The 25,457-nt window shown below is 49.0% G+C and overlaps 2 protein-coding genes across 7 annotated transcripts in view; both read right to left on the bottom strand.

Moving 5' to 3' along the window:
- The window catches only part of DIP2B (disco interacting protein 2 homolog B), a 62,003-nt gene extending 59,068 nt beyond the window's left edge, over nt 1–2,935 (bottom strand). For 2 of the 3 annotated variants that reach the window (XM_036399827.2, XM_036399828.2), the window contains exon 1: nt 2,787–2,935. In XM_036399827.2, coding sequence (XP_036255720.1) covers nt 2,787–2,868 — 82 coding nt within the window. In that variant the 5' untranslated portion in view covers nt 2,869–2,935. The remainder of the gene's footprint in view (nt 1–2,786) is intronic. The other variant, XM_036399829.2, reaches the window with a different exon arrangement.
- A 1,059-nt stretch (nt 2,936–3,994) lies between these two features.
- Nucleotides 3,995–25,167, bottom strand: LARP4 (La ribonucleoprotein 4). 4 transcript variants are annotated; one of them, XM_036399837.2, is made up of 17 exons: nt 25,070–25,160; nt 20,246–20,420; nt 19,896–20,043; nt 18,645–18,803; nt 18,248–18,323; nt 17,630–17,766; nt 17,297–17,400; nt 16,191–16,301; nt 15,760–15,813; nt 14,951–15,160; nt 14,403–14,506; nt 11,208–11,432; nt 10,479–10,527; nt 10,123–10,281; nt 9,462–9,589; nt 9,092–9,260; nt 3,995–8,702 (listed from the first exon to the last, which is right to left on the bottom strand). In XM_036399837.2, the coding sequence occupies exons 2-17, from the start codon at nt 20,294–20,296 to the stop codon at nt 8,364–8,366; spliced, it is 2,223 nt and encodes a 740-aa protein (XP_036255730.1). In that variant the 5' UTR covers nt 20,297–20,420; nt 25,070–25,160; the 3' UTR covers nt 3,995–8,363. The 4 variants fall into 4 exon arrangements, with proteins under 4 accessions (XP_036255730.1, XP_054373678.1, XP_036255731.1 ...); XM_054517703.1 differs by lacking the exon at nt 20,246–20,420 and having other exon boundaries at nt 19,896–20,040; nt 25,070–25,167; XM_036399838.2 differs by lacking the exon at nt 20,246–20,420 and having other exon boundaries at nt 25,070–25,163.
- Between the last annotated feature and the right edge of the window lie 290 nt (nt 25,168–25,457).

Genomic DNA, 25,457 nt, shown 5'->3' with positions numbered 1-25,457 from the left:
CCAGGTCTCCCACAGCTCCATGACCCAATTCTCAGCTGATATATTGTTGCTTGAAGATTCTTCCTCAGAGGTATCAACACTGATCCCTTCCGTGCGGGAATGGAAGCTCTCCCTAAGTTTAGACTCAGGTTTAAACGCTCTTCACATTGACAGAAGGCAATGAATTCTTATGCGCACTGAGAAATGAATGAGTTGGTCTCAAATCCATCACCAAGGCCCAGGACGTAGAGTAAGATGCAATTTCTGTTGATTTCTGAACAATTAATGTTTTCTGAAACACGTCCCACCCCTTTGCTCAGACGTTTGCACGGCACCCAGGGATGGGATGACTGCTGCACTGACCACAAGGCTCAGGAAGGAACAACCCAGGGGTGTAATTGGTCCTGTTGCTCCGTCTGCACAGATTGCTCCTCAAGGAACTCTCATGGCTCACCATTGCAAACTCTGATTTCTATTTCCAGCACACATTAAAGTAATCCTGCTCCACTTTGCATCCTGCTTGCTGACACAGCACCTTTCACAACCACAACGCCAGATAAGGTTTGAATGCTACACTTCCCCCTGTTTTGTTATAAATTCTCTACTCTGTGGTGGTTAGTAGTAGCAAATGCCTGGGTGAAATTCACTGCAAGGCTCAGCACACACGCAGTGTTTGTGCTGCCAGGCCCTGGAGTCAGGTGCTCCCCACTTTCACAGCGTCCAGCAAGGACAGAGCCATCTCCAGCTCCTGCTGTCAGGGACCCTGCGCTACTCCCAGCAGCTGCAGTTCCTCTCCTCTCCCAAAAATGAGATGTTCCTATGCAAAAAACCTGACAGAAATATCCACACAGTCAACAGTCAGTGACAATCGAAGCTGCAACAAGGGGGTGGCAAAAAAAAAGGATCAAGTGTTCTTATCTGAGCAACAACTGAGCAGTGGCACATGGAGCCCTGCTGCCATTTTTAATAAAATGCTTCTATTCAATATTGTTTACTGTCAACAGCCCATGGTTATATTCAGCTGAACAATGCACACACAGGCCTCAAAATCCCTCAGCTTAAGCCTCAAACTAGGGCGTGTTTTTCAAGAACTCCACAATGACATTACCTCACTCCCCCTTCCCACAGCTCAGTTATCTCAGCAACAACATCCCCTGAAATATGTTCTCAAGAGTTTGGGGACACAGTCACCCAGAATTCTCTGCACTCGTGGGTTTTTTTGACAGGAAAAAGTGATTTGCACAAACAAATCCCTGATATGCATATTAAGAAACCCAAGTATTAAACCTACAAAGGGGCAGTGGATTTAATATTCAGAGAATTACTTACATAACCCACAAAACTTCACTCTGTAGCACCAAAGTTGAAGCTGTTGGAGCAGCTCGTTAAAGATTAGTGGGATGTCACAGCAGCCAGTCCAGCAACAGAGTTCATTTATTTTTAAAATTGCAGTACAATCTATCACAGGGTCAAATCATAACGGGCTTTCAGTGCCACAGGAAACAAACCTCAGAAAATCCAAGCCAACGCTTAAAACATTTAACGAATTCTTTTAAAAAACCTATTTAATGTTACGTTTTGAGCAACACCACCATTCCTCATTCTTTGTTATCACGGAGTCCCCAAAAGCAAACACTAGATAAAGTTTTATCACTTTAGTTAAATGTCTGCAGAAAGTTTATCTGGAAAAGAGTTAACAAAAGCCCCAGGCAGCCAACATCAGGGGTTTAGCTGTGTTGGGAAAGCAGTGCCATGGCCTTTTCTGCTGGCAAAGCCTCGAGTGCCAGTGTGGGCAGCGGGGGCTGACAGTCCCCAGCTCACCCTGGCAGTGAATTCCTGATCTCCAAAGAGTCAATAAGCCTCTTTTATGTACTGTAGGCTCTGGGATAAACAGAGCAAGGAAAGATGTGCCTGCAACTTGATTTTTCTTAATTTTTAACGCTAAGAGAGACGTGGATGATCCTTGTAGGGTCCCTTGGGACTCAGGATATTCTGATTCTCTGGTTATTCCAGCCATGCAGTGAACCCTCCTGAGAAGCCACTGATTTTGGCATCAAGTTCCGTACCCTGATGAGGGGAGGAAAATTTAAATTATGCAAATCTGAGCTACCTGCTCTGCAACCTTCCCCCTCCGCCTCAGCTTCATCCCTCGCCCTCCGGCTTCACAAGGGAGATTCACAACAAAGCTGTACCGAGAGCAGCATTTTAAACGCTGGGGAACAAAGACAAACCCATGCAAAAAAGGAAACAACAACAACAACAAAAAAAAACCCACCCCAGCAAAAAGCGCATGCTCTGAACGGATTATGGCAAAAGAACTTATTCAGAAAGTGGGAATAACACAGGGTTTGCCGTCATTATTGTGCCCGAAGTTCCGGCGACTCCCCCGCCCCAGAACTGCCTGTCCCGGGGTCTCTCACTCCCACTCCGCATCCTCGGCTCGGGAGCTACGGAAAAGAGGCCACAAGGAAAAAAACACTCCCGAGGGAGGGAGGGAGGGAAGGGGGGTCGGGTCAGCAGCCCCGGCAGGTGAGGGCCCGTCCGGGGCTGTCCCCGCCGTTCCTCGCGGTGCCCCGCACAGAGGATGCTCCCAGCGCTCCTTCCCCTCAGACACAGCCCCAGCCCCGGCCGGGCCCTTCCCTCCTCCCCCGGTCCTCTCACACAGACGCCCGAGCCTCTCGCCGCACCCCCGCCACTCCCGACCCCCTCTCGCACCCCGGCAGCCCCGGCCCCTCAAACGGAGGCTCCGCGGCGCCCCGCGGGCAGGGCCGGGCCGGCCGGCCGGGCTCCGGGCGCTCCCCACTCACCTTCCGAGAGCTCCAGCTCCAGCTCGGCCAGCTGCTCGCGGACCTCGCGGGGCAGCGAGGACACGGCCGCGGGCTCGGCCATGACGGCGGGCGGGGTCCGGGCGCGGGTCCGGCGGGGCTCAGCGGCCGCGGGGCGCGGGGGGAGCGGGAGCGGCCGCAGCCTCCGCCATGGCTGAGCCCGGCGCCGCCGGCACGTGACCGCGCGGCGCGCGCGCCCCGAGCCCCGCTGCGCCCCCGCGCGGCCCCGCCCCGCGCTGCAGCCGCCCCGAGCCCGAGCCCGGTCCCGGTTCTGCTCCCGGTCCGGGCACCGAGCCCGGTCCAGTTTCGGGTCCCGGTTCTGGGACCGATCCCGGTTCGACTCCCGGCCTCGGGACCCATCCCGGTGCCGCTCCAGCTCCCGGTCCTGGGACCGACCCCCATCCCCAGTCCTGGTTCTGCTCCCGCTCCTCAGTCCCCGTTCCGCCACCAGCCCACGCTGTCCTGGTTCTGCTGCCAGGCCCTGCCGCCAGTCTCGGTTCTGTTCCCGGTGCCGGGACCCGTTCCACAGCCGGCCCCAGTCCCTGGTTCTGCTCCTGCCACCCGTCCCTGGCCCCGGTGCGGCCCCCAGGCCCTGGCCCCGGTCCCGGTTCTGCTCCAGGGCCCGGCCCCAGCCTTGGTTCTGCTCCCGTTCCTGCCCCTGGGCCCCCTTCACCCCCATTCTCAGGCCCCCACCACCAACCTGCACTAAAAACCATTTCACCCTCCACAGACACAAGTAAGAGCTCATGGATTTGTGGTTTAAGGGTTTTTTTTTCTTTTTTTTTTTGGTTTGTTTTCTTTTTTTTTTTTTTTTTTTGGTGGGTTTTTTTTTTCTCTTTTAAATCAGCTTTATTTTTCTAACTGTTATTTCAATTTCCCATAGCACCTTGGCAATGTCAAAAACAAATACAAATACATGTATTATCATTTGAACACTTAAAGCATGAACCTACTTTACACAAATTTTGTTTTGGACATTTTGACAACAGGAATAAACCAGAACAGACAGTCTAAAAGCCAGATAAGTCGCTTTTTTCTCCTTTCCTAACACTTTGAAGAGAGATCGTCAATGCCAAGGGGAAGCTGGATTCATCCGGGAGGAACAAGATGTCTGTAGTAACTCGAGCTCAATATATTATCTGAATATTTTGTATTCTATAAAAATTAGAACAAAACCCATTTATGCACAGTCTGTTTACATTTGAAGTTGCATTTTTTTTTTTTTGGAAACTGTATCCATAACTGAAGTTCCATAAAAATAAACATCTGGTTCTTAAATATAAAATTTTAAAGTTGTTACAGGTTAGTTTGCAGATGGATTTTTTTTTTTCAGAAATAAGTTGCTTTAACTCCATTTCAAGTCCTCCCAACTGTACATTAAAAACAGACTCAATGAACCTCTTGAAGTGCCTACACTAAAGGCACTGAAGAGAAGAGCCAACTAAAATACTACAACAACCCAAAATTATGTACCATCCTAAAGGAAGCTCAGACTATATGGAATATATACACGCAAAGAAGAGCATGATAAATCATTCAGATTAATGGCAACAATCTTACGTTTCAGAAGGAAATATCAAAATTAGAAACAAAAACTCTATTGCATATCTGTAGTAATCAAGGATTTACAAAAAAACTCATCAGAAGCCATTTCCCCCCGAAGTGCATTTCTGTTGCATCATCTGTAATACAATGGTGCATTTTACAAATTTAAAATATCATCTGTACATACCAGATATCTCAGCCCAGGTAAACTCACCTGGGAACAGTAAAAATCGCAGACAGTTTCAAGACAATTAAGCTGATATTGACAAAGTAGTAAGGCCATAGCTATTTAACTACAGTAAAGCATTGATTAAGTCACTTATTTGCTACTGATCTGCCACAGTATCATCTTTCTCTTCTGGTTAATAGTGGGTTACTTTTTTTTTTTTTTTTCCTACAGCTAAAACTGCACCATCATACTGTGCCAGGCTAATTAAAGAAAAACAAAAAAACCAACAAAACAACAAGAGCAGGAATGTAAGATACTATAAAACTAACTTAATGTTAGAAATCAAAAGAAACAAAACTTTTTGCACTTTTAATTTTACTATCACATGCAAAGAATTTCTTCTTTTCACTCCCCAGCAGAAGCACGAGAGGGTGCCCAATCTTTTCCACACGCAGTAATTTGGAAAAGACCCGAACTGGGGAGTGTATTTCTGTCCCTAACAGAAGTCAACAACTCTGAAAACAAGTCACAGTTCCTAAAACTGAAAGTTAGGTGTGATTTGCACCTCCTGGTCTTTAACATCAGCAGAGCAGGACAGTTTGTGTCCGTACACCCAGAGGGAACACGGAGAGCTCTGGGCACTTGGAGAGCACCTGGAGCCAGGTGAGAGGGAGCAGCTCCCGTGGACCCAGGAGCTGTGGGTCTGGTTCCAAACCACCCCTCTGGCCCAGCCTCCCCAGTCTGCCCAGCTGGCAAACTGCTGGGGACAGACACAAAATCCTTCCCAGCCCAGCACGAGAGGAAAAGGCAAAGCCAGTCCCTGCCAGGTCCCAGTGCCGAGGAGAACTCCCACCCCAACACAGCTCCACAGCCTCTGCATCCAACTGGGAATTTCCCCCTGCACAGAAAAGAACAGAAAGGGAAAAAAAAAAAAAACCAAAACCAAAACCAAACCCCAAACCACAGCTGGAAATGGTGGAAGGGAAATGCTCAGGTGAAATCCTTGCACGCAGGTGTGAAATGAATCATTCCAAGTGCACTAAGCTGAGAGAGGCTTGGATATGCTGGGAAAAGCCAACAGTTACAGCCTGACCTACATCCCCTGCACAGGAGGCACGAGCTGCTGCTGCTGCTGCTGCTGCTGCTGCTGCTGGAAACACCCAGGACCCACAGAGCCCCCTTCCCACACCCCACAAGGAGGAAGATGGAGCCACGGCTGGTCGGGTTTTCCCTCATGTGATCCATGGCAAAGTTCCATTTCACCACTCAGGGTCCTCTCAGCACAAGCAAGTCACTGACACTGGATCAAGGAATTCTGAGCCACATCTGCACCAGCCCCTTTTCCCTCAATTCCTCATCCAAACAGGCAAAGCTGTCGGCATCCCAACGCTCCCTCCACGTCCCAGAACACGTCTCCCCTAGACAGCCATGAACCACCCTACACAGGCTTGTTTTGTTCCAGTTTGGCTGCAGGAATTGTTTAGAGCCTTTAAAACGAATTCAACTTTGCATTCACTGCATTTCAGGACTCTGACACTAAATATTTAAACTTCCCTATCGCTCCAACAAGAGTAGCATCATCAAAATAAATGGAGAAGGGTCTGTAAGAATCCCTAACTGTGGATGTGATCAACGATTTTTTTTCACTAAATTAAAAAAAAAAACCTCCCAAACCCAGTACAGGTAGTTTCAAAGTGAATAGTGATTTTGGGGTTTATATATACATATATATCTATATCTATATATATAAATATATATATGTATACATACTTCAGGACCCGAGGAAATGGCAGGAAGCTGAGCTGGGGAAGGTTGAGGTGGGAGATGAGGAAAAAATCCTTTCCCAGAGGGTGGTGGGGCACTGAAGAGGCTCCCCAGGGAAGGGGTCACAGCTCCAAGCCTGTCTGATCTCAAGAAGCATTTAGACAATGCTCCCAGGCACAGGGTGGGATTTTGGGGGTGTCTGTGCAGGGCCAGGAGTTGGACTCCATGATCCTATGGGTCCCTTCCAACTCAGCCCATTCGATGATTCTCTGACTCTCTCTTTGTAACACGCCTAGAAATGAACAGTTAACTGCATAAATACATTATATTGTGTTATGAATCAACTCAAAGCAATTGCCAAGCTGAATAATAAGTTAGAGAAATGACAACTCTGGCTTTATATATATATTTATAAAAATAGATATGAGTGTTCTCCAAGCAGTTGATAGAGAATCCTACTGAGGCCCAAGTCGCCAAGGGTTATCTGGCTAAGAAATCAGAAGATGAAAAATTTCACAGTTATTTTAACTGCCACTTACATTCATTCTATGGCAACACGAGCATATATTACTAAGATGGTTACGGAATATATCACAATTGAGTTTTCCAGTGTTCACAACTTACAACTTTAAATTTGTACACTTGCTATTCACTAAAAAAAAAAAAAAAGAGGAAAAAATAAAGATGTGATTCTTACTGCTGGAAGCTACTTTTCCCTAACGCTTTATACAGAACTTTGAACCCTGGTATGCTGATTTTGGCAGATTAATGCGCTGAATGTTCCTATTTCGGTCATTAATCACCCTGAAACTTAACCACTTACCGCACAATAGTGTTGCAAATTCAGTCAGCACACAGCTGGCAAGGAGCCACTGCTCCAGAGGGGATTTCCTTAACTCTGCATCTTTAGCTCCACTTGAAACAGTTAAAAAGAGTCAGTTGCTATGACATCAGCTGTAAACAACAAGTTCCCAGGAGTCTAAACCCTGATTTCTGGCAATACAGCAGCCAACAGCCTATTCCAGAGTCAGCACAGAGAAAACCCAGCCACAGCTCTGGTTTGCTGCCCAGTGATCCAGAGATGACAGTGAGTGCCCAGAGTTCCCACCTGCAAGGCAGAATTCAGCACCTGCAGCTGGAATTCCAGGCTCCTTACCTGTGCAGGTAACACCAGGTGCTGTGTAGCCACCTGCCCATCCTACCCTGGGGCTGCCTCAGGAAAACACACCAAGAAAAATGCACTAAAGTCTGTAATAAAGAAATTAGAGAAAGTAACAAGAGAGGGAAAAAGCAAACAAACAAAACCCCAAACCTATGGAGTTGCCCTCAAAAGGAGGCGAGGATAAAGGGCATAATAAAGATTCTCACATGCTCCCTTTGCCTCCTTCCACTGCGTCTACGAGACAATTTCTGCTGTCCACACACTCTCATCTACAATCCAGTATCCTGCAAAACTTATACCTTAAAAAGCTTGCTGAATGAAATATTAGTAAGGTCAAGAGTCTCTACTTCAAGCTGGAAACACATGGGTTACACTACAGTAGTACATTCAGTTTTCATCATCAGTGACTACGTGATGACAACAGGTCTGGCTGCACTCGCTCCGCTCATGCTGCTGCAGAGGCCTCTGCAATGCCAGGCCATGGCAGACACACCAGCCCGCAAGCCAAACGTTAAATAGGTTAAAAAAAGTTCTAATTTTACAGAAATGCTTTTTCCAAAAATAATATTCTCTTATCCTTTTCCTCCTACACCGAGGGACAGGTTAATTGTCAACTCATATCCTTTCACTTTGTCAAAACGCTACTTTCACAATCCCAAAGCTGATTTCAAGCAGGAAACCCTCTGCAAATTAAAAACAAAAAATACAAAAATTATAATCTCTATATTTATAGTGATTGGAATCCTCCAGCATTTGTGAAATCACTTTTAGAGATGAATTTTGGGACCCTCCACAACTTCTCCACACAAGCCACGCTCCAGTTCAATACTCCCCTTCCCGAATCCTTCCCTCCTCAGTCTCTCTGCTGCTCTTTAGTCCACAGCTCAAGTGAAACAGAGAATCATTGGCTGGCCCAGCGTTACTTTGGTGACCGGGGTGGCACGAACTGCTCCTTGCCCGCGCGGCGCGGCGCTCCCTGAGGCGAAGATCTGCGTCCAAACTGGCGCCTCTGTTCCCTGATTTTCCCAGCAGCTCCCCTGGGAGCTCCGCTGCCGCGGAACCCGCAGTAATCCTTCATTCTCCCTTCGGGCCTCTCGTGAGGAGCCTTCTCCGGAGCCTTCTCCGACGTACCATTCTCTTCATTTTTGGCTGGGGCAACGATGTTGGTGCGGTGCTCCCTCAGAGGCTGCACGGGGACTGCAGGTGGCTCCTTTGGGGGCTTCTGGCAAACTTCGGCGTAGCTGAGCTTGCGAGGCTCCTTTGGGAGCAAGGAGAAGAGTGAGGTTTATGCACCACAGCCGCCTCCCAGCCGAGACCAGGCACAAAGCCACGGCACAACAGCAGCAACACGCACAGCGAGCAGAGAGGAGCTCCCAGGTGCACCATCAGCTCATCCTGGAGCACCACCAGGTGCACAACCTGGAGCATCATCAGCTCATCCTGGAGCACCATCAGCTCATCCTGGAGCACCACCAGGTGCACAACCTGGGGCACCATCAGCTCATCCTGGAGCACCACCAGGTGCACAGCCTGGAGCACCACCAGCTCATCCTGGAGCACCACCAGCTGCACAACCTGGAGCACCACCAGCTGCACAACCTGGAGCACGCCCCCTGTGTCATTCCCATTCCCTACTCTGGGCCTTACCTGTGTTGACAGAGCAGGAGCTGCACTTGCTTGAGCAGAAGGTGAGGAGGTGTTTGTCCTCGGTGGCTTTGCAGCACTGATGGGACAGACGGACGCCGGCGGAGAAGCCGGGCTGGCCACGTCCTCTGGAGCAGACACTTCTTCTGGTTTGCTCTCTGGCTGAACCGTGCTGATAAACCAACAACAATTCAAATTAAAACCTACCTGACACTCAGGTTTCAGAGATTATTTCCTTGCTTTCAAGTCACAAGTGCAGAACAGAACAGCACAGCCATCCCCAGCGTGATCTGTTCTTTCCATCTGGAGGCCTCTGGAGAAGATACCACCCAACATTACTGCTAGACACTGGTGGGAGATGTTCTCTGCATACCTCAGCACCACAGGCTCAGTCTGGCTTGGGGAGCTCACGCTGGGCACGGGCGGTTGGGCAGTGCTGGGTGTTTGTTCTTCTGAAGCAGGAGCAGGAGCAGGGCAGGGGCACAGGGAGTCTTTGCTTTCCTGCACACAGAGCAAAAGTTGCAAAATACAGAATACTCAAATTGCTCCACAATATGGCACTGTAAGACATCTGAGAAAGTGGGGTACTCCCAAAGGCTGCTCAAGTCCTGATGACAGGAATTTTACTTCTTTTGGATCATCACCTCTAAAGCAATACCTCCTTATATGGGCAAAACAAGCTGTGGGTAAAACCAGAACTAAGGCCAGGTCATCCAGAATGTCAGTGCTCAGTCCTACCAGCTCAAAGAACGGATTCATCTGGTGAGATCCCTTACCCACACTTCACTCAACTGTTCCTACTCCAACAGCCAACATTCCTCCTTTGCTCATTTTATTCCTAAACACCACCGAGTTTATAACTCATAACTGCATCAGCCCTAGCTGCATTCCCACAAAAACCCTTGGGAAATGCACTGTGAGGTCTGGGATTAAAGCAGTGAATACGTGGCTCTAACAAACCAACCCCTTAACAGGGAAAAGGGAGTCACAGCACCCAGATATGCCCATGTGAGAACAGAGACAGGAGCAGGCACCTTCTCTTTGCAGACTCCTTTAACGATGTCAGACATCCTGCTCTCCAGCACAGGCTCTCCCAGAATTTTTGCTGTGCTTCCAGGCAAAGGTGGGAAATTGGATGCAAGCAAGTCAAACTTTGGTGTCTGAGTCTTTGTTTCTGCTGAAGGCTGAGGTCTCTGGAGAGGGAAAACAGAAGTTACTGGAGTTGTGACACAGCAGTGAAAGCCCTGAGCAAGTGTCAGGAACTTCCTAGGAAAACTGTAAGCCCCCAGTGTAATCTGAGGATTTAAGGACTCTGCCATTCATTCAATAACTGAGAAGCCAACACTCTGCACTTTGTGTGACTCCCTGCAAAAGGGGAAGCAGAACTTACTGAAACCCGGTCGTCCTCCCGTCTCCTCCGACCTCTGAACACGTTCCTCCTTTAAATACAAGAACAGCAGTCAGTGCATCCAGCCAGTGCAGTGGGCACTGCTCTGCATGGGGGCAGCACAGCTGCCTGCTGAGCCTTCCCCCACATGGCTCTGGGGTGTTCTCCCTCCTCAGGAGGGGCCACAGCTCCAGCTTTGGAAGAAGTTGGAAAAGAGTAAATATGGGAACTGCTCCTCTTTCTCAGCTCCCTGCATGAGCATCTGACCGAGCACGGGGACAATTATTTTATAGTAATAAACTTATTAGACTGATTTCTCACTGATCTGCCCTTTCAAGTGTCTAAACCCTGAATTACAAAGAGATAAAAACAGTTAATCTTAAAATACTGAGGAGCATCAAATTCCCAACTGAGGATTCACTTATTTACACCAATACAGATGTCAACTTTACTTCAACATCTGTTTTAATTCTGGAAACAAATCAGTTACTTTAAAATAAAGACACCTCACTGTCTTACTGCCAGCTGTTTGTCAGATTAACTACCAGCTGGAGAGTGAAGCTGGAACCATTCCTGCTCCCAGGTCAGCATTTACTGCTCCTGATTTACTTAAGCACCACTTTTCTCGTGGCTGCTCCTTACAGAAATGTATTTTGTGCTGATGGTTGCTATCTTTGGCTCACACGAGCCAAGTCCCAGCTGCTGTGTGACACACAGGACACAGCCCTTTACCTGCCCCTGCCGACGCCGTAGTCGCCGTTCTGCTCCAGCTGTGCCGTGGGAGAATCCTTCTGGGAATACCCTTGGTCTTGGTGCCCACTTAATGAGCTGTTGTGGCGCTCCATGACAAAATTCCTGGAGCTGGTTCTGCTCAGGTCCCCCATGGGCAGGGCCCCGGCGCCGGGCGGCCCCTCCGGGTGCTCCGAGCTGCTGGACGAGCGGAAATGGGGCTTCACCCTGCAGGGACAGAGCGGGAGCTGTGGGACCCCCGTGCTGAGGAACCACAGCAGAGCAGCAGCTGTGGGACTGCCCCGTGCTGAGGAACCATAGGAGAGCAGGAGGGTGGGACCCCCGTGCTGAGGAACCATAGGAGAGCAAGAGCTGTGGGACTGCCCCGTGCTGAGGAACCATAGGAGAGCAGGAGGGTGGGACCCCCATGCTGAGGAACCACAGCAGAGCAGCAGCTGTGGGACCCCCGTGCTGAGGGACCATAGGAGAGCAAGAGCTGTGAGACCCCTGTGCTGAGGAACCACAGCAGAGCAGGAGCTGTGGGACCCCCGTGCTGAGGAACCACAGCAGAGCAGCAGCTGTGAGACCCCTGTGCTGAGGAACCACAGCAGAGCCACCACCACCTGCAGCTGATTCACAGTGACAAGAAAAGCAGGTCAGCAAGCACCAGAACTCCTGTTTGAGATCACTGCCCAAAAGGTACCTGGGAGGGGAAAAAAAGCCCCAAAACCTCAAACAATTTAAAAAAAATCCCAAAACTCAGGGGTCAGAGAAGAGCCAGAAGAACTCAAAGAGGAATTTTTCCTTTGTCTGAGCCTGCAGCACTGGCACAGGGCATTGGAAATGGAACTGGAGAAATAAGCCAAGGCCAAGGAACAGACTGATCTGGCCACAGGCAAACAAACTGAACTGAGCCACAAGGCCAGGAGTGACTGAACATGGCAGATCAGGCCAGGGCAGCTGAGTCCTTCCATGCACGGCCAGGCTCAGCCTGGCTGCTCCCATTCCCAAAGCCCCAGCACTGACTCTGCAGCTCCCAACCCCCAAATGTTCCACCCCGTTATCGATTACTCAGCTTTAAAGCTGTGGTTCCTTTGAGCACAGACACAGCTCTGACTCTCAGGGCTGCTGCAAGTTCAGGCTCAGGGTCTTAAATGCAGAATTCTCCAGAAAAGTTCAGATCCAGCACAATATGGAACAGTTTTCTGGAGCAGCATTTAGGTGTCTTTAACTATTTCCTACTTTTGCTCCTCATTGGTTTTCCATGCAGCACTGATCAAAGACAAGAACCCAAATTCTCTCTCCTTTGGTAAACTCTGCACATCTCATAATTTAAGGGCAGCAGGAGGATTTTGCACACTTGCTGTTTTTAAACAATCTCATTATAACATTCCATGGAATCAGAAGAAACTCTCCTAGTGCCAGCCAAAGTACAATTCCTCCATCTCCCTTTCCCACAAGGATGTTGCAACAAATCAGCACAAAATAAATACGAGTGGCTTAAACAAATGTTTAGCTACAGAGAAAACTCCAGCAGTTAACTATTAACTGTCTGTAGCACAAAACAAACCAGGTTTAATGGGCCAGGACAGAAACCCAAAAGCAGCAGCTGGATGAACTCTCCAAACAAGCTGTTCTGCAGGGCAAGAGGAGATTTGCTGAACAGAGATGAATTCACACTTCCCAGCTTCAAGAACCAGATTTAAGGGCCCAATAAAGTTTTAGTTTCCCATCAGCAACAACCACAGGGAGGAGGTGGAGCAAAGTCAACTGAATTCTTCCATTTTGTCCAAGCTGTTCTCAAAATGGCATATTCTCAAGTCACTGTTCAGCCCTCAGATCTCATAATCTTAACCGTCATTGAGAAGGCCACAGTCTTGTCTGGGCAGAAGAGCAAAGCAGAAAAGACAAGGAAAAATAAAGGAGGGGGGAAAAAAGAGCAGAGAGGAGGAGAAATCATGTGAGAGCAGAAGGAAGGAAGAGCAGGAGGAAGGACAAGCAGGGAGCACAGGCTGCCCAGCCCCAACCGTGACCTGTTCTCTCTTAGCGCGATACTTGATCATCACTGGGCCGGCAGGACCTGCACGCACTCACCCTAAAGCTGCCACCTCAAGCACTCCAGTCTTACAAACTGAAGCCTTTACACCACCAGGATTTTAAAAGCTTAGGGTTATTATGCAGATGTGATGTACAAGGAGGCATTTCAAGGTGCTAGCACTTGGATACCACAGCTCTTGCACAGCTGCAGCATCTGGACTTCCATGAGGGTCCATATACCTGAGAGCTTTACAGGTTTCAAGATTGTGCACAATTTAAAGCAAAAAAAAAAAAAAAAAAAAAAGCCAAACCAGCTTTGTCAAGATGTGAGTTTGGAGCTGAGCGGCTGCAACTGGAGCAGCTGCTCCATCTTCCAGGCAGTGACGCTCCCAGTTCCACAGTCTGGGTTAAGACTCTGCTGAGTCACCACAGACCAAAGCTTGAAGTTCCCCTTCTGCCAACAGCCACAGACCTGAGCTGCACCACAAACCCACTCACAGCCCTGGCAGCTGTTGACTGATCTCTCTAACAATACCAACAGCAATTCCCATGATCCCAGCCCAGTGCTGCACACAAACAACTCCCACCCCCACACACAGGTTACAACTCCATTGTGTTCACAGAGCAATTGCTCTGGCAATACAAAGTGTTTCCTCCTCCCCAGTGTTTGTATCTGAGCTAAGTCCTTACAGCTCTCAGGAAAGATGGGGATAAAGCAAATAAATTACAGGAACAGCCCCAGCATCGAGCAGTTGGACGCAGCAATCAGGACAAGCAACTCCCACTGCAGGAACCAGCAGCTCCACAAGCCTGATCCCAGCAGGAAAGGCTTATGTTGTGCTGCAGGAGTTTATAATCTGTGTATAACAAACATAATTACAAGTATGACCTCAGGAGGAAGTTATTTATTTGTCTGCAAAAATTCCTCTGAGGCTTTTAAAGGAGTTACCTTGGTTCTCTCCAGCACTGTGTCTGTTATTTTAGGCTCTTAAGCTGCCACCTTCTACTTCATTTTTTCAGTAAAGTTGAAAAACATTACTCATTTCATAAAATAAAACAAATAATGTGATCCCATCACACTGCATGTGGCATGCAAGGAACACCTGAGGATCTCAGCAGTGCAAGTTTTGCAGGAGCAAACCCCTGGCAGAACTCTCTTACCGATTCCTGTGGAATGGGCGACCTATACTCAGAGAAGCAGCATTTGTTTTATATGATCCTGGTGTGTTAAAGCCATTCACAAATCCACCGTTGGGAAACGGGGCCTGCAACAGACACAACAGTCTCAGTGGCTGAGCTACAAAGAGAACGTTTGCAGATTAATGATCAGCTTCAGCAGTTACTCATGGCTGTAATTTCACACTGGACTACAGCATCTGCTGGGGTGGGAATTCACTGCTCCAGCCAAATCTCCACAGGTTCACAGTCTGCATCTGCTTTAGCAGAGTTCCCCCATTCCTGGAAAAGCTATGGGCTCTTCCAGTAACACAAGCTGCAGAATAATGGAATTTCACACCAAAATTCCTTGAAATACGTGGCAGCCAATGGTGAGACTGGCAGCTCCTGTGACAGTGTTGCTTTATCAAGACATCAGTGTCACAAAACAGAAGGATCTGACCAAGAAACCTGGAACACCCACTCACCCTAGTGATTATTAACCAAATCACCCCCGATGGGCTGGGCTCCCCCCCTTCTCAGCTGTTACTCACCAGTGGTGTCTCAAAGTAAGGTGCAGGATTCGGAGACCACGTCTGAGGCACGATGCTGTAAATGGAGTACTGCTGAGGGCTATATACAGGCTGCATAAACAGGGGGGAGGCAAACTGGGCTTGGGTCTGCACGGGCTGGGGATACACACTGGAATCCACCACCCGGTAACCATTCTTAGCAAAAAACGTGTTGATGGCTTTTATCCTGGCCTGCAAGACAGCAAATCACACCAGGTGTCAGCTGGGAGAAAAGGAGAACGTGGAATCTTTCTTGCCTGCTGGAGGGATGTGAAGGTTCATTACTGTTTATGAATAAAAACTGATAAAATCAGGCCAGCTCGTATTCCCACAGCATGATAAGGGCAAGGACACACGTTGCTTTAGCTGGCTGATCTGTAAAACTGAAGATCAATGTAGGAACTGTCCAGACTCCAATCGTGACAGCTCCCCTCACAGTGCATGCGCTTTGCTCCAGCCTGCTTTGTGCAGCAGCCAGCTCAAGGCTCACAGCGGCAGGAATCCCTCTCCTGAGCTCTGCAAACCCAGATTCTGGGGCAAGTGGAGAAGGGAAGCCAGCACAGGAATGTATTTCACCACCCCTGGGAACAGTGCTGTGAGTAACCAGCAGCCACTGAACTGTAATTTGTCAGAGCTCCCCATGACCTTGTTCACGTTTCAGCCTCCAGAGCCAGAGTTATGGACAATCCCACTGCTGAGCCCTTGGATCACCCCCCAGAAATGGTCACCATCATCCAAACAGAAACAACACCATGCAATCCCAACAGAAACAGCAGCTAAAGCAGCCTCACCATTACTGGCTTGCCCTGAAAGGTTTTCACTTCTTCCCTTAAGTATTTGAATGCCTGCAGATACAAAAAAAAAAAAATCAACATTAGAATATCTTGATAAAGTTATACTTCCCAAAGGATGTTCCATGATTTAACACAAATGTGCAGTCATGTGCTTCCCTGTCAGCCCAGCTAAATTCATTAACACTTCAAATTCAGGACTCTAGTGCCAGTCATGGCCAGAGAATGCCAAGGCAAGAGCCAGGCAAGGGAATTATAACCCCACAATCTCCCACCTTTGGTCTTATTAACCAGAATCTGCCAGTAATCTCTTAAAACAACAAAAAGGGGATCAGTAAATAAATATTTCTTTTAGCTACAGGAAGCACAAGTGCACTTTCCCTGAGCAGGGGAAGGATGAAAGCTGGGGTGTCAGAGGAAGGCAGCCTTACCTGCTGGGCGTCTGTGTCGGACTGGAATGTAACGTACCAGTTGTTGTTGTGAGCAAACTCACAGCTTATCACCTTGGGGCAGTTCTCATTCTTGAACAGAGCCTTCACCTCCTGGGGAGACAAGTTCAGGGCCCTTGTACAGTGAACACTAAAGTGACCCAAGTTTATGCTCCAGCTCCTCAGCTGCTGCTCTCCCGTGACCAGGGATGTTTTCTTATTCCCCTGACCAAATTTCCCTCTACCTGCTTCTTAGCCCACAAATCCTCCTTCAGCCTCCTGGGCTCCCCAAGATAAAACAGAGCAGCCACAGCTGCTGTGATTTGTAAGAAAATCAAGATCTGTGTAGACCTGGTGATATTTTCATATGAAACAGGTAGGAAAAGTGTGGCTTTAGATCAGCAGAGTCATGGAGACAGCAATGATTCCATGAAATATTTCTAAGTCAAGGCGACCTGACAGCTTTGCAATAATCAGATTGTAAAGAGAGGGACAAGCAGCTGCTCGGAGTTTGCATTAAAAGAACTCATTAAAAATGCTGGTAGACTAACACCATGTATTTCAACTTTAAAAAACAAAGAACCAAATCATTCTGTTTGCCAAGTATCGGGAGGAATTTTATTATCCTCCCTCCTCGGGCATAATGAGCTCCGGTCATGCTGGGGCTCAATGAATGAGAAGTGTTTAGTAACATTTCTTGCTGCCAAAACAACTGTCTGACTTCAAGTAAAATTATTGCTGTGACAAAAATTTAGCCTGAATTCCAAACTATGCCCTGGACTGATTTATTTTTGGATCTGAAAAGAAACCAGTTCAAACTTCCTTCCAGAAAAGCCAAGCTAGATCAGCTTTGGTGGAAAAAAAGTTTACTTAAGAAGGTTTAAATATAGTAGTAAATAATGGGAAGGGATAATGACAATAAGTTTTCTGTTTTGGATATTTTGACACTGCACCCAAGCAGAAAAAGTTACTGATGTGGTCTAGAAGAAAAATATCCGTGTTTAATCCAATTAAACACCAGCTGACCTTTGCCTGGTGCTCTTTGAAGCCCTGTTGAAAACACCTTCCAAAACCAGTACCAGTTCCTTATTTCCTTTCTCTTGATTTACCTCTATAGGTGTAGTTTCAGGGATCTCACGGAGAATGATAATACATCGTTTGTGGTTTGGTCTGACTTTCTCCCCCCTTTCATCCACTTGTACCATAGGAGAAGCTGAAAATGAAGTATAAAATTTGGACATCTCAGCAGTAGCAGACTCTCTCATGGAACTTGGAACAAAGAATGAGAATTCAGGAGTTTGGAACAGCCTCCTACTCAGTAAAGTTCCTGTCCCCATTTACCAGAACAACAAACCATAACCAGCTCAGAGACTGCAACATCCCTCTGAAGCATGGAATGATTCTTTGTGCTACTGATACAGATACCAAAATCCCAGACTTACATCTCAAAACTTCCAGAATAAGGTCCATGTCCGTTGTCAGCTTCTTAATCCCTTCCATGTTGGCAATTGTCCATATTGGAACAAACTGATCACTGTCCATCTGAGACATCAAGTAGAGATCCTTTGAAAGATTCTCTCTAAAAAGTTAGAAAAATATTATCTAATAAAGATCCTGAACTTAGAGAAAACTCAAAACAAGAGGATAACTACAGGCTTAAATAAATATTCACCAGTACCATTCACAACCAAAACAGCCTCAGATTTTCTCTCCTAGAACAAATCCCAGCAAATCAACACAAAGCAGAGTAAGATAATTTTAAAAACTTAATGAAGTTCTAGTGCCCTACAGCTTGGTCTGCAAAAAGGATCTGCCAAAAAGACTTCTGGTGCCACACAGTGTATGATCTCAACATCTTATGACTGTGAAGCACAAAGTCATCCTCATCCAAGGACACAGCTGCACAGACAGGACTGAAACAGCTGGAAGGTGCCATGGGGCTCCTACAGCACATCAGCAAATCTTGGTTTGTGTTTTTATCAGGGTGATGGTACATATCTAGCCAAGAGGAGGGACATTTGCCAAGGATTTCAATAAAGGGTTTGTACCACTGCACCTACCGGGAGAAGCAGAATTCAAGCTGTTTTCTCAAACATTCTCTAATGTCTTCTGTGGACACAGTGGAGCTGCCATCACCTGAAAGGGACCACATCCACCATCAGCTCCCACTTTCATGGCAACAAGACCAGGCAAGGACACATCTCATTGCAGAATACAAGAATAAATCCCTCTGGGTAGGACCAAGAGGAAAAGCTCATGCAAGATGATTAAAGACCCCCAGACACCACAGTCTCAAAATGACTCTGATCCCACTTTGCACTTGTTTGGCCACATGTTGAGGCCATACTGGAGTTTCTTGGATACACATGGGCATGTCAGAGTTCTGACTTGGTCACAGCACACTTAGAGTAGCTCCAGGGGGTTTACAGACATCAGCACTTGAACTTTAACACTCACCAGACACTTCATAGATTTGGTATCCCAGATCTTCAGTCGCCAGGACAATTCCATTTGCTGACGCCTCATCAAGTCCTGTGCCATTCCTTGTGGCTTCACAGGATGGGGAATACATCACTTCATACTGCTTGCAGCTGTCCTCTGAGATCTCTATGTTACCTGGCAGCAGGAAAACTCCTGTCAGCTTCAGCATATTTCCCATTTGAAAAATTCTGGCTACCAACATTCAAACAAATACTCAAGAAAGCTGTACCTGAGAGTGTCTAACCTTAGCCTGTACTTCTTAGACTTTGTGTTGGATAGAACTTTTACCTCTCCAATTTCAGGAAGATCTGGTTTGCACCAGGCTCTCAGGGAAAAGTAAATAAAAGTAAATAAAGGATCCTGAAATTGATCCCCAAAGTGGCAGAGAATCTAAAAACCAGTCCATCCACATGAAATTTAAAATTTTAAAGTGAGGTTGCTAAAAACGAGGGATGAAAATTGCTTACACTGCCTCAATTGCTTCACTTTGTTATGAAGAGACAAATGAGTTTCTGTCAGGCAAAGCACAAACCCAGCGCTCTCCCCTCACTTCTGCTGACTTACCAGAAACCTTTGACAAGGCCATGCAAGCTGAATGTTCTCTTCTTTATCCCTAACTTTTACTAAACCATTTTGCAGGGAATCTTCTGCATCCTCTGCCATGCTTTGAGTCACCTCAGCTACACCCCAGATCAAGTCTGAGCCAGACAAGTGAAACCAGCTGAATCCTCACTTCTGGACCCTGCCTGTGTGGCAAGGATGGGAATGGGACCGCAGTGGAACAGCCTGAATGGAAAGGAGTTAACCATGGGTACTGCACAGGGTTCCTGTGCAGGAACAGATGTTCCTGACAGTTCTCAGCAGTACCTCAGCTCCCCAGGATTGCAGGTGGCCCTCAGACCTCATTTTCCTGTTCACAGGGTCCAGTGGATGCTCAAGTGCAGCCATGTCATGAATCCATTTCTACACATTCAGCACCCTGCTCCCTCTTAGCGCGTTACTTGGTCATCACCGGGCCCCTGAATCCTGTTCCAGCAGAGCTCAGAGCCCACTGCTGGGACCCAGCACCCTCACAAACCACCTGCTGCTTTCTCATCTTCCTTTATAACACTGCTCCATCAGCACTGACAGCCTCAAGGACAAGAGCCAGAGGTTGCTCCTCACAGCTGAACTCCCCCAGTGTCCCCCAGGAGGGGCCGTATCACGACCCCTGTCCCAACTCCTCACCCTCAGCTGGAGTCCCCTGGGCTGCTGCTGTCTCCTGCCACGTGTGCTCTGTGCCATTGGTGGGGGGCACGGCCTCACCACTGCCCTGAGGCACTTCTTGCCACACTTTAGCGTTGGGGTTCAAGCCAGCACCTTTCGATGTTACCTGCTGAAGAGAGGAGAACGCTTTGGTGAGTGAGAGCAACCCAGAGAAGCCTCAGAAGTCAAGCCAGGAAATACAGGCAAATTTAGTGATTGTCTCTAGAGTTCCACATCTCAAGTGTCTACCCAGCTATTAAGCACCTATGTGATTTTTTTTTATTAATGAAAACAGGAAAATCCTTGGTATTTTCCAAGTATTTCGTTTCTACCTCCATGAGAAGTGTTGCCTTCAACCTCTCTTTATTGACATCCGACAACATCAGCGGAGGCAGCGGCTACTCGGCAAGGACTCTGGGAACTCATAAGCTTTTAAAGACTTGACTGTCATAATGCTCCAGTCCCCTTTCACCAGAAAGGGAAATTTTCCCTCCTCCAGACCCCTTCCTAGAAAGGAAGGTAAAAAAACATATGTCAAGGAGAAGAAACTGTATAACTTAACCGAATTAGTGACATCTGTGCTAACCAAGCATCACCTGTGCTGTGTCAGGATTCCTCCTGAACTTACCCCAGTCCTACCCCATTCCCCAGGAATCTTACACACATCAACAGACACTAATGATTTCCTCAGACTGGTAACCAAGGAGATTAAAGGTTTTGAATTGCCAAGACAAACTTACACACCATCCCAGCCTGCTGAGGAGAGAACAGGATCTGCTCACTTTGGGCCTGGGCAACAAGGACCACAATTAGAGTCAAAGGGTTACAAAGGAAACAGACAAGAAGAACTGCAGGACTCCAGCCTGGCACCTGACACAGAGAAACACTCATTCCCACAGCACAAGATAGAGTCCTTCAAGGTCCCTCTCCCAGAGCTGCTCAAAGGCATTTGAGGTGAGGAATCCAACAATCCAGCAGCAACACAGAGGAAAAACATGGCTTTTGCTCCTTTCATGTAGAGAAATAATAACTGTAGTTATAGGGCAGTGAACAAAACTACCCTTTTGCAAAAATTCTCCCCCCGGGATATCCCAACACCCCACAAGCAGCTGTAACAGTTCCTCCAGCCACTGAACGATGCTCCACTTCACTGCTGCAATTTGCTGGACTTTAAAAGGTGAAAGCCATTAATGCAGCTCATATCCACAAACACACAGATAAGCGAGCTGGGCATGTCGGAGGCCAGGCTCCTGGATTCTGAAGTTAAGGAGTGGCTCACTACCAGGCCTCAAACACACAGCACAAGGATAAGGAAGCAGTTGCAATAGCTTTAGAGATAATTCCTCTGCCAAGGTCACACCTCGTGCCAGAGCTGTTTGCTGCAAGGACAAGCCCCAGCTCAGTAACAAGAAGCCTCCAAAAAACTGGAGAAGTTCAAGACAACCATGTGAGAAGCAAAACAAAGACCACGTTTTTTTTTGCAAAGCTCTGAGATTCAAACCCCCCACGCACAACTGATTTAATCCGCATAGCAACAGAGTCTTCCCCTCCCGCTAATCTTTGCCCAGAACAGAGCTGGAAACTGGAAATAGTTCAGGGTGAAAGGACACGTGTGTATTTCCCTTTGCAGGTTTCTGTAGCTGTTCCCCAACAAAACCTGCAAAGCAAAACCCAGTAACCTGTTGTAACCACAGGCTGTCACTGCAGTTCAGCAGTTCCAAACTTAGTTCTGCTCAGCTTCTGGTCACTCCTGGGGCAGCATCACCTGCCCACATGGGCTCCTGTTCACGGATCCAGAGCCAGCAGTTCCTTGAACTTACTTCTCAACAAAGCAAAAAGAAACAAGACACATCCAGGAGATGATTCATTCTTTTCTAAAAATAAACTATGCCTCGCTACCTACATCTCTAAGGGTAGCACTGAGCTCAGGCCTAAAGTAATTTGCAGGAATAAATGTGATAAAGTGAAACTGAAACGCTTTGTTGTGGTTACTGCATTTCTGGAGGTGATTGGGACTAAAAGCTTTCTGACGAAGTGATGAACACAATGGCTGGGACACACACCTGGAACAGAGCGTGGGCCACTTCCCCTTGTGCTAGAAACACTGAGCTGTAACAGCCCAGCAGGATGCAGCCCTGCTCTCACTCATCTTAACAGCAAAACCCCACAGACTGCAGAGGATAAAAAGTCCCTAATTTACATCAGCTTTTGGGAAATTCATGCTGCGCTCCACGAGCAAAATCGCTCCATCCTGGCCAGCGGCTCTTCAGAAGAGAAGGCCAAAATATCAATTCTTGCTTATTTAACTGAGGCTACAAACACTGAGCCCGTGGGATTGGCTGCAGCATGATCCTCCCAGCTGCTATCGGGAACTTTCATGACGAGGTTAAAGCTTTACAGAGTGACAAAGGTTGGGAACACTCGCTGGGATCCACGAGCTGACAAAGCTCTCCTCCTCAGCACAGCTTCCCCTCTCGCTCACACTACTTCCAGCAAACATGGATCAAAGATTCTCCTCCAGCAACTCCTAAAAACTGGCTATTGAAGAAAATTCTCATTCTGAAACATGGCAAAGGATATTTTTCTTATTGTAATTACATCTAAATTACACTCAACCAGATTCAATGAAACTAACAAAACTGCAGGCACTCAAGAGTTTTAAAGCATTCGATTTTAGTATTAAATTATTCTGCAACCAAAATCCTAACTCAGATCTTGTGATAGATTTCCTGGAGTAGACAGATTCTCTGAAACAGAAACAAAGCAAAAAAATCCAAAGAGAATTTAACCAAACTTGTGAGGGGAGAACCTAACCCTTTTCCAGAAATGGAAACGTAAGCAGATGGAAAAACCCCAAGGTCAGCAAAGCTGCGGGAGGCAGCTGAGAGAAGCCTTGTGCTGGCTGGGGCACAGGCAGGTGGGGACCCTGAGGGGCTCAGACACGGTGTGACCGTCCTCCCTGAGGGGGGCTGATGCAGACTCAGAGGCTGGATAAGGACAGGTTGGTGTCAAACCAACACACAGAACTCCTTCAGAGCTGCTGGCAGGTTTCAGGTAGCAGAGCAGTGCTCTGCTAACTCCCAACCTCACAGTAACTTCAGTGGTCACAGGAACATCCCTCCCACCAGGAGCTGCAGGGTTTTCCATTCAGGAGCCTCCTCCAGCCCTTGGAAAAGCCAAGGCACAGCTGTGCTGTCTGAAGGTGGTACCTGGGTCAGAGGAGTGTGAACAGGGGCAGTGTGGGGTCACAGGAAGCCTCACCTGCTCCAGAGGCCCAACAGCACTCAGTGCTTCCCACAGGCCTGGATTTCTAACCAGGAGACAGCATGGGCAGCATTTCACCCACCTGAAACACACAGACTCCCATTTCCCCAATAAATTACAAATATATGGAATTAGGAGCACATACCCATCTGAGTGGAGCCCAGCAGCCATTATCAATTCCATTTCTCTGGATGTATTTATGAATATTCCAATGCACCTAATTATTAATTGTTAACACAGATCCTGGCTTAGAGGGAGAAAAAAGGCCTGCCCCAAACATAAATGTATGAAACAGCACAAGCCTTATACAGCCCTTACACAGCCATCACTGCAGAAATTTGGAACTAAAGGATGTTGAAGGAAACCCAATTCCCCCTCACACACTGTGAAGGGCTGGGCACAATCACCACGTTTACATCTCAAGCACGTCTAAAACAAACACTGACAGCTACAGCAACTCAGCCAATACCCCTCAAAACCTCGGGACTTCCACATATTCTGTGTCTTATTTTCCAGGTATCCCCAAAGATCCTCAGATAAAGCTGCTGGCTGCTCCCAAGCATCCAACTGCAGCATTCCAGGACACCTAGCTCTGAGCTCCAGTTCTCTGTCCTGGCAGTGAAATGAAACCTTCAGAAAGTCCATATGTTCCTCAGGAACTCTAAATTAAATATTATTGAGGCTTCCAGAATGAAGATCACAGAAACTCCCAACACTATCAGAGGAAGATCAGAGTTGAGTTTGTGCTTTAGGACTCCCTAAAAAATCTCAGAGTGCTGATGAGCTCCAGCTCCCACCCCCAGCAGCAGCCATGTGCTCCCTGCTCTGCTCCAGCTCCCGTCCACATCTCCATCCCTGCATTCCAGAACCTGCCTCGTGCACCCGGGGCCTCTCGCCACGCTCAGCCTGGGATGAGGCAGCTGCTCGTGCCTCCCATCAGCCTCAGCAGTTCCTCTTCCAGCAGAACACCGCAACCTCTAATTCTCCAGGCCTGTCACCGTGTTCAGGACAACTTTTAGTCCTCCCCGCGAAGCCAAGGAACATTCAGCTCAGAACTGAGGTGATTCACTTAAAAAACAGAACGTGTTTCCTAAACTGCTTTATTGAGAGGTTCCTAGGCACGGAGCACATGTCGGTGTTTGTGTGTGAGCCCACCAGCACCATCTCCCCCGGCACCCGAACAAAACCCCTGGGCAGAACCCCCCGAGCTGAACCCCTCGTGCAGACACAGCCCAGCGCCCACCCGGCTCCCTCCGTTCCTCCCCCGGGCCCGGCTGCTCCTTGCTCCGCGCACGTTTCGGGACAAAACTCGGTGCAAAGTTTATGGCGGCCACCCGGCTTCGTTCAGCAAAGGCTAAAAGCGCTTGGCCGAACCCGTGAAAGGCCGTGAGCAGCTGAAGCCCCATCCCGGGCCACAGCGGACACGGCGCCCGCCCTCCTCGGTGACCTCCAGGGCCGGGCCGGGCCGCGCTCCTCGTCCCGCCCAGACCCGGCGCGCCGGGGAACGGCAGAACCCCCCCCCGCTCCCGCGCCACAAACCACCCCCAGTGTTTAATTAACGCAATTAACGAGGCGCCGCGCTCGGGGCCGGCCCCGCGGGGCCGCCCCGCGTGTCGAGAGGCCGGGCCGGGCCCGCTCCTGGGAGGCCTCGGGGAGGCCCCGCGTGTCCCGCGTCACCTTCACGGCCGGGCCGCGGCGGCACCCGAAGGTCACGGCGGCGCCTCCCCCGCCCCCTGCCCCGGCGGAACCTTCCAGAGCGCCCCCCGACCCCCCCACCCGCCCGCGGCCGCCGCCCCCGGATCTGCTGTGTCAGCCCCGTCCCCTCCCCCGGCGCGGCGTGCGCGGCCTCCCGCCGCCGCCTCCCGCCACATGGCCCGGCGCCGTCACCTCACCTCCACGAACAGCAGCATCGTGCCGCCGCGGCCGGCGGGCCCGCGCTCCCCGGTGCCCGGAGCGGCGATCGGGACACGCGGGCTCCGCCTCCGGCCGCGCCGCCCGGCCCGGCCCGTCCCGCCCGCTCCCCGCCCGCCGCCGCCGCCTCTTCCGGGCGCACCGAGCGCGTCCGGGGCACGGCCGGGACGGACCATTCCCGCGCGGGGCGGGGGGGGTGCGGCTGCCCCGCCGGGCTCCGCCAGAGGGCGCGGTGGCTGCAGCGCCGCGCGGGGAAAGCGGCGTCCCCCGCGGAGGGAGTGGAACGGCCATGAGCCGCCTTGTGGAAAATTCTCGGATTTGGGGTTTTGGGGGTGGTTTCGGTTGGTTGGTTGTTTTTTCTAATTAAAG

This window comes from Molothrus ater, chromosome 30 (assembly GCF_012460135.2).
Source record: "Molothrus ater isolate BHLD 08-10-18 breed brown headed cowbird chromosome 30, BPBGC_Mater_1.1, whole genome shotgun sequence".
Taxonomy (NCBI): domain Eukaryota; kingdom Metazoa; phylum Chordata; class Aves; order Passeriformes; family Icteridae; genus Molothrus; species Molothrus ater.
The sequence above is the reverse complement of the archived record's forward strand: the minus strand, read 5'-3'. Positions and strand labels throughout refer to the sequence as shown.

What these genes read in the sequence shown, in the direction of transcription:
- LARP4 (XM_036399837.2), bottom strand. Translation starts at nt 20,296, where the DNA reads ATGTTGTCGGATGTCAATAAAGAGAGGTTGAAGGCAACACTTCTCATG. An exon ending in AAGGAGTCTGCAAAGAGAAG is followed by an intron (nt 9,590 to 10,122) that starts GTGCCTGCTCCT and finishes CTCTGTGTGCAG; the next exon opens with GAAAGCAAAGACTCCCTGTG. An exon ending in CTCCTGCTCTGTCAACACAG is followed by an intron (nt 8,703 to 9,091) that starts GTAAGGCCCAGA and finishes TTGCTCCCAAAG; the next exon opens with GAGCCTCGCAAGCTCAGCTA.